Source organism: Notothenia rossii (genome assembly GCF_949606895.1).
Source record: "Notothenia rossii genome assembly, chromosome: 11".
Taxonomy (NCBI): domain Eukaryota; kingdom Metazoa; phylum Chordata; class Actinopteri; order Perciformes; family Nototheniidae; genus Notothenia; species Notothenia rossii.
The window spans coordinates 13,089,150-13,097,852 of record NC_136910.1 but is presented as its reverse complement, the minus strand read 5'-3'; the positions used below and the strand labels follow the sequence as shown (position 1 = coordinate 13,097,852).

The window sequence follows — 8,703 nt, the reverse complement described above, 5'->3', positions numbered from 1 at the left end:
AGTTGAATGTACACATCATTTAAAATACTTTATAAAAAAACTCTGAACACAGTAGTGAAATCATCCAAATGCATACTCAAGTACTTCAATACTACACTTTTACTCCACACAAGTTTATAGGGAAACATGGTACTTTTTACTCCACTGCATTTAATGACTTTACAGATTGATATTTTAATACAAAACCATATATGATTAGATTATTTTAGCATATTATATTATTTTATGGCTTTATTATTTTTGAATATTGAATATCAAATAGTTAAAATGTGCTTCACCTAGCCCAAGTACAACATTACAATTTGACTTACAAAAACATATCAGTAACATAAAATCCATTAATAATAAAATAAAGCAAAAATAATAAAAAGTTTGCACAATATTAGATGTTCACAGTGGTTAAAGACACTCTTTTAGTAATAAATACTAATACCACCGTGTATGAATATTTAGTTTTAAGTAAAAGCCTTGCATTTAAAACATTGCTTGAATATCAAAAGTATAACCATTAAAATATAAATTACCAACAAGAAAAACGTACTTATTATGCAAAATGACCTATTTCAAAATAATATATCAAAAAATATATATTATAATTAATGCATTAAAGTCTGCATCAATTTCTCTTTGCAGCTGCTAAATAATTGTTTTACTACAAAGCTAGGACACTTAAACTATAATAATATAATAATGTATACATTGATTCATATTTTGTATAAATAATCCTAATCTCCATAGTTACTCAACCTATGTGTGTACAAATGTGCCATAAGGGTAATGCTATCAAACATTTTTGGAAAAAGTACAATATTTCCCCCCTGAAATGTTGTGGAATAGGCTAGAACATAAAGCAACATAGTAAAACAAAGGAATTACTAAACCAAAATACAAGCACCAACATTTTTTTCTAAAATACAGAACTTTTAAACTAAATTATCTCTGCGCCAAAGTGGTGCATTTTATATGGTTTTAAGCGACATGGAACCAGGTGCGTCTAAAACAAGCCCCGCCTACTTTTACCTTAAATGTCCATTGCACGGAAATATGATTGGCACAGCGCTACAGCTGCTTGAACGGTGAGACATGGCGGAGTTTGTTGCCTAACACACAGAGAGCGAGGGCTCTTAGGGAGTTTTAAACACTTTCCAACATGTCGAAATAACTTGTTTTCAGGACTACAATGTCTTCGAAACGTGTGCGGAGTGGAGCTTAAAGAGGCAGAGCCGTCTTTTTTGTCGGGAAGGACGGAGCGGCGGTAGGGAAAATGTGTTGTCATTTTCGTGCAGTCAACAGCCTTGGGCAACAAATATGGCTACTTCTTGTGTATCCTTCAATTCGGGTTGAAAACCGTCCCTACTGGGCCGAAGGGGATAGTTTCGGGGAGTTACGACAGTAGCACTAAGTGAAGTTGACTAGGCATTAGAAACGTAAAGAAGCTAGATTTGTCCCGAAGCTGATTTCGCTGGTTAAACCGACGCGGTGCTAAACAGAGATGGAGCCCAAGCATAAAGAGTTGTTGGAGAAATGTTACCAGAACTTGGTGGAGTCGATAACAGATGCGGACCGAGTTGTGGATGTTTTGGCTCACTGCGGGACCCTCAGCCAGTCTGAACGCTACGAGCTGGGACACAACTGCTCCTCCAACGCGGAAAAAGTGGACCTTCTCCTGAAGATACTGATAAGTAAGGAGAGAGACCATTTCGCAGAGTTTTGCACGGCCCTGGAGAAGACGCACCCTCACCTGCACTCGGTGCTGCTCAATGGCTCCGGACCAGTGGATCACACAACTGGTAAGAAGCTATGTATGTGGTGCATAACAATGAAGCAGTGCGTTGTCGTGCTGAAAAGTAAATGATATAATGGATGCATGCACGCTATGCTTGTATATTGTGTTTTTATGGTGTGTCAAAGGGAATTGTGTCTTGTACATTTTGGTTAGGATCCAACCTGGTTTCGATCCTGCTCTGGGTATGATCTAACCGACATTAGGAGTATTGACCATATGACAACTTGATGAAGGGCAGGACTTTTCCTTTGGGCAAGAATACACAGTGAGGGAGAGAGAGGGCTTCACAATCATGTGACCTGATGCTTATTTACACTCACACTACTGTGCTTGTTTCCCTTTTCCATGTCACTAAAAGCACAGCCTGCCAGCTCTTTGTGAAATAATTTAATGGACCTGAAAAGACTCAAACAATCAATGTAGTGACTGCATGGCTGCCTGAAGTTATTTGTGTGTGTCTGAATCAATAATCAACTGTCAAAGTCAAATGAATGAGTGAATGGTATGTGTGTTAATGCAAACAGTCACTTACTTAGAGTGAAATTTATAAAGTAGGCTATTGAATTTTTCATTTGTGTCTTAGTACAAAACCAAGCACAGTTATTTTCCTTAACTTTGCCCAGCATTATCTATTACTGTTTTGTTTTATATTGAACAATGCCCATCCCACATCTTCTTCTAAATGCTTTTCAGGCTGCAGCAAATTATTTTTATTAACTGATACACTGCTGTATCGTTTGCTCTACTAAATGTAAACAAATAGTGATCACTTGTCCCTGAAATTTTTTTTCTATATTTGTATAGATAATTTGTAATCTGTACTTTTTATAACTGGAAACGGTTTTGCATTTCTTTCGCTCAATAATAAATTTAAACTATGTGGATCAGCTGTTCGATTAGCCATATTCCTATAGTATACAGTAAGCACTTTATGTACTAAATCATGTTCAGAATAACCTCTTTTAATACTTTTTTTTTTTTAAATGGGGACATCCAACAATTTCATGGTCTGCTGAGTTTCCACTTTTGTGGGTGCACCATCAATTATAGAAACGGATATATTACACATTAACATCAGATTGAATGGTCTAACATACCACACATTCCACCTACAAAGCTCATTATTACCCTCATCTAATCTACTCCAATTTAGCTATTTACGTCATTTTCGCTTTTTTTTTTTTTCTTTGCATAAGGACATTTTTCAGATGATGCATTTCTCAGTCTCTTTCTGTGATATACAGTCAGAGTTATGAGTGGATTTCCTGCTGTTCGCTTAGAAAAATACAACATTCGCTACTCTGTTATGAGCACGTCTAAAAATATATATTGTCTTCCTCCATTTTTCATCAATTTCAGTGTAAGACAATTTGGATGTATGTGCCAGAACGTATGTATATATGCTATAATGCAAGTGCATGCTACTTGCTCTACACCTCTACCTTTTGCATTTCAAAGGAAATATTTGCATGAGCTACTTTGTTCGCTTTCAGCTATCATGTAATACTCAGTGTGCTGATTGAGCTTTTAATTATGCATTTATTCTGTCCTCATTATTTATAAGAGTAAGAACGCTGCAGAGTGAGTCTATTTATCTAAGCTGTTTCATTTTTGCGCCACATTTTACAATTGTGCACTAAGGTTTCAAACTGAGTACTGATGCCGCAGTAGAGGGTTGTAAACAAACATGTTTAGTGCTCGTCTTCCTCGTCTGCAGTTCCCTGTTGGTAGTCACACAGGACACAAATGGGCTGAGCTGCTTTTTGCTACTGGGCAGACAGGTTCCTCCACTGCTCAGGCTACAGAAGGGCCTTCCCAAGGAGAGCTGTAGCTTGTTACAGGCTATGCTTTTAAATAATGTGCATCGTCAGCAGCCTGATCTCCCCAGACGCCCAGAGTCCCAGAGGGCGAGAGAACTAGATCATCGAAATCAAAACAATGTTAATGAGTGAGAGCTGCATCATTTAACCCCAGCAGGTGAAATCCAAATGTTTATAACAGAGGTGCTACCTGTACCTGTAGCCATGGAAAGACCACCTGGCTGCAACATTTTCTCTGTGATGTGAATGCAATGCACATGAATAGGGTTTTTTTTTTTTGGTAATAGTATGTTTACATAACCATAGCTTCAGGGCTTCACATACGAGGTCTTTTGTTTACAGCATGTTCAAACCTTTTCTTGAAGAACAATAACCTGATTGCAGTAAATTGCAAGGGTGTGTATCGTGGCTGACGTGTTCGCTTGGCTGTGCTGCAATACTGGAGTTCAAATGTCTTTTATATAGAAAACAAGAGATAGGTTATGTTGTTAAAGGAAATCTAAACTCTTTGATAGATAATGCTAGTTGAGAAGTCACACGGTAACCAAATGTCTGAAAGTGTACATGCATGACATGAGTTTAACACGGTAAAGTTGTAAAAGCACATTAATGATCGCTGACCTCTGGGCACCCAGGTAGTTCACATGGTAAAGCAGGCACCCTGTAAACTAAGGCTGAGACCTTTCAAATGCTTCCTGGGAACATTGTCCACTCTCTTTCTTCCTTTCTCTCTATCTAATAAAGGCAAAGGGGCCTTAGAGAAAAATCATTAGTTTGCACGCTTTACTTGGTCATATTCTCTGCAGATGAACATTAACAAGTTTAGATATAAAAAAAATACAGATCCAAATACTTTTTAAATGGTCAGCGCCCACGAGATAAAGGGGCAATATATAAGAAAATGTTACTTATTACATGTATAAAAAGTGTATTTCTTTAGGTTTTTAAACCCAAAACATTTTAACTTACTGTAGAGTTTTAGACCCGAGTAAAAACATGCATTTATTTTCATGGAAAACGCACCCTAATTTCGTTTTTTTCTAATTGATTATCACACTGAGTTCTAAATGTGATTTTTACGAGTCAGCACTCACTGTTTGTGCTCAAGTTTTCAGCCCTGCAAGATTTTCTTTTGCGTGGGTCAGAATATATAAAAACATTTGCTGTGACTTCAGAAAAGAGATCAACCTAAATAAGATCCTTGAGTGGCGAGGGTCAGACCACAGCGAGGTCCATGTCACATGACTTCCACACGGGCAGAAAAGTGAGTGAGTGAGTTATGACACAGTGAACCTTGCCCATTGAGACGGTCTCTGCTCAAACAGAGTCATGGGAAACTTAAGCTAGAGCGAGAACAAAGAGAGCTTGATCCATGGGATGCCACGGTTCCTGAGGCACATCAGTCTTCTTCGTTTTTTTTCTTTCAGTCCTTTGCTGGGAAAAAGAGGGGTGAGCCATGTTAGCTGGGCTCCTTCCAGTCTTAATCAAACTCATAGTGTCCTTTAGCTAGTGGGAACTTGCCAGCCAGGGATTGATTTAGAGTACTGGGACGTGGGTAAATAGAAGCGTTTGTCATGCTAGCACTCCCGAGTCGAGCACTAGACTTTACATCGGGGGCTGGAGTTGCTGGTTTAACTAAACTATAAGCTCTTCATCCCACAGCCAAGTTACATCTCAGTAAATGTGCACTGCTGTTTGTTCAAAGCTTGAACAGTATGTTAAATATTTCGAGCATCTTATAAATCCAGTTTCCTTTTTTTCTGACTAAGTGTTAACAGTTGGGAGAAGTGTTGAAAGGACTCAACAAGGGACACACAGATAGACTACACATTTGAAAATCCTTTTAATTGTTTAATTCAGTCAAACATTCTCGTTCATCCCGTTCAAATTTTAGGATTTAGTGTTTTTTTCTCTTTTATAGGACAAACTTTACTTTGAGCTCTTGTAATTTGTGATGGATATATTGTAATGTTTGCTTACATGTATAGATTTATAGATGTGTATGTAGTTAAAAAAAAATTGCCCGACCAATATTGGATTTTTGAGTCGGATATCGATATCAGAGACTTTACTATATACATCTGATAACGATACTTCTGTCAGTTTTCTATTTTACATTTCGTTTTTTACAATAACAGTTAACATTTTCCTATAGTGTTTCTTTAAAAATGTTTAAGAAATCTGACTGATATTGTCCTGAGTGCAATCGGAATGATCTAAAGTATTCTTCTCCATAATACTCAGTGTTGTACTGAGACGTCCTCTCCGTACAGTTAATTATGAATCACTGTAGGCTATAAAAGAAGGGGCTTTCACAGGGGGGGGGGGGGGGGGGGGAGACTGTGTGATGTTGTCAGTGGAGATAAAAGGAGAAGCTCTGAGGCTGCAGCCTCTTTGGGGCCCGGGCTAGTCAGTATTCAAGCTCCCTGCCCAACTGATAATTAGCCACACTCTGCTGTCAGCCCCCGGGGCCGTCATCCCAAGTTGGGGAAAGTCCCACCTTATTATGTCTCCAGCCGGCCTTTTTTCAGGAAAGGCCCCTAAATGTAACCCAAGCTCCACGGCCTTGATGTACCATACAATGCTGGAGATAATAATCTGACTATAATGCAGACATGGTCGAGTACACTCACAAGTGACTTTAATGTTTTGTTCTCCTCGCAGGGTCCACTTACAGCATCCTGTCCACCATGCCGTCGGACTCAGAAAGCAGCAGCTCTCTCAGCAGCCTAGGTGAGTGTGGTGCTTGTGCTGGGGTTCGGCTGGAGAAATGGCAAAAATAAAAGCATTATCGTCCTGGAAAGAGAGAAACATGTAGGCTCTACGGTTTCTCAGAAAAATATTTGTCAAGTAATAGTCTTTGGTTGCTGCCTGTTTAGACTCTGAGCGCATGCAAGTGATTACACAGATGTGAGAAGGATTTAGAAAACCTCCACCCCCTAAACACACGTGCACAAACACACTCACACACACAGGCCTGTTTCATTCTCTGAAGGAAAGAGGATTTGACTGTTCAATGCCACCAGAAGGGAAACGGAGCTCTTATCTTTTATCATTTGGGGCTTTGTTCTGCAATATATTCACATACTGAGGTTAACGAGTACAACAATGAGGTGGATACATATGAAACTGACTGCAAACATGTGAGAAATGCTATGGACGTAATACAGTGAGATTTATATGGTTTCTTGTAAGGACGTGCAGACAATTGTTTAAATAGCTGCGGTAAAAAGCTCTTCCTTGTGATTGGTTAATATTTAGACCAAGTTAGTTCAGTCTGAGACTATTGAGCCATTCAACTAGTCTTTCTTCCTCGTTTCGTTTTCAGTTAAAAGATTAGAAAGGGAAAGCAGACTAGAATTTTTTTGAAAGCAGACATCAGTTGTACACTTTTCGTTCAGCCTCTTATTTTACTCGTATGTTGAGGTCAAAGGTGGGGTAGGTCATTTTTGAGAAGCCAGCTCGAGTGCGCTAGAATTTGAAAATACACAGCCGGAAAAAATCTGCCACTTCCTTGCAGAGCCCCTCCTCCAACACACACAAACGTGCACATGACCAATGAGGGCACGAGATAAGTTTGTGCACGAGATGGAAGGCTGACAGGCAGGTAGGCCATCCAATCATTTTAGCCCAGCCGGCTAAAATGATTGGTCGTACTTTTTACTACGGCTTCCAGAGATGACATTTTGTTTTTGGATTTTTTTTGTCAAAGCACTTAAAATATTCATTGCTATCGGGATGTTAAGAGCATTCCATGGAATATAACAAAAAGTGTATCTCGAGCCGGTTTCTCAAACGTACCTACCCAAACTTTTAAGTCCGCGTTTACAATAAAGCAAAGTTGGCTTTTTTAAAAGAATTGGATGGAGCTGCACTAATGCCCCCATCGTTTGAGCTTTGTGAACGGCCCATGCCTCCAGTGACATGCTGACTCCCGCAGGTACTCCCGGTCCAGCCTCCTCCCCTCCGCCCGCTCACATGGACAGCCACCAGGTGAACGAGAAGATGGAGACGGTTCTGTTCCAGCTCAGACATGTGACCCGCGAGAGGGACGAACTGCGTAAACGTCTGGCGCTCTCTTCACCTGGAACCACCTTCGATGACTGCAGGTACTGTTCTGATCTCATGCACTTTACTGCCTGTTTTCCAAAACAAACATTTACAGAAAGCGCAGTGATCATGCGTAGACACTCCATGAATAGAGGCATTTTGCTTTGTGCTTTTTAAAACGTCAACAAAAACAAGTAAAGTTGAACAAAAGGCTCAATTCTGTCAAACAAGGGGTGATCATACCATTTGAATGCTACCTCTCTTCCCTTGTGTTTTCACCAGCACAAGGTTCTGAAGTTGTTTATCTCACTCACGCTTCTCTCACCCTCTCGTGCAACGTTTTAAATCTAGATTTGAATGCATCACAATGTTGTCCCCCTTTTCCCTCTTGGTGGGATAGACCAAACTCAAAAGCAGGTCATGACTACGAGCGGCTGAAGCTGCAGTGCATGAAAGCCATGGCGGACCTACAGTCCCTGCAGAACCAGCACAGCACCACCCTGAAGAGGTGCGAGGAGGCTGTGAAGAAAGCCGACTTCTACCAGTGAGTGGAAAGCTCTGCTACACAGCCTTTGTTTGTAAATGTTTTAACAGCCGGAGCGTTTGTGCTGTATGCATTTGCGCTCAGCCTGCAGGGTTTAGCTGGTATTCATTCCTTCACAGCAGATTGCATTGAGCAGATTTTACTTTTGCGAAAGTAATAGGGATGAAGCCTTTATACCACTCCAAAAGCTGATAAGTTAAGCCTTGAAAAATCCTTGCAGCATTTCATCAAAAAAATGTCATCTTTATGATTTGTTTTAGAAAAAGACTGTTTTTATTGTCTTCTTAGCAGCATAAATCTTGAGTCTTGAGTAGAGCCTAAACGACCTCTCTATAAATACTGCCCTCCTTGAAGAGTTCATGCCAAAGCATGCTCTGTAATCATCATCTGAACCCTGTGTGAGCGGCACGGCATCTGTGCCATGAGGATAATACTGCGGACACAGCATTTGTTGTCCCATGAAATAAGCTGTGAAGGGGAGACTGGTCCGTTTGTATGATTTA

General features: G+C 40.0%; 1 protein-coding gene across 4 annotated transcripts in view; it reads left to right on the top strand.

The window, feature by feature from the left end:
* Positions 1 to 1,062: 1,062 nt before the first annotated feature.
* LOC307025595 (disks large homolog 5-like) overlaps positions 1,063 to 8,703 on the top strand; it is a 28,909-nt gene continuing 21,268 nt past the window's right edge. For 2 of the 4 annotated variants that reach the window (XM_079660366.1, XM_079660364.1), the window contains exons 1-4: positions 1,063 to 1,790; positions 6,271 to 6,339; positions 7,562 to 7,715; positions 8,057 to 8,200. In XM_079660366.1, coding sequence (XP_079516492.1) covers positions 1,493 to 1,790; positions 6,271 to 6,339; positions 7,562 to 7,715; positions 8,057 to 8,200 — 665 coding nt within the window. In that variant the 5' untranslated portion in view covers positions 1,063 to 1,492. Of the gene's footprint in view, positions 1,791 to 6,270; positions 6,340 to 7,546; positions 7,716 to 8,056; positions 8,201 to 8,703 lie in introns of all 4 variants that reach the window. The other 2 variants (XM_079660365.1, XM_079660363.1) reach the window with 1 other exon arrangement.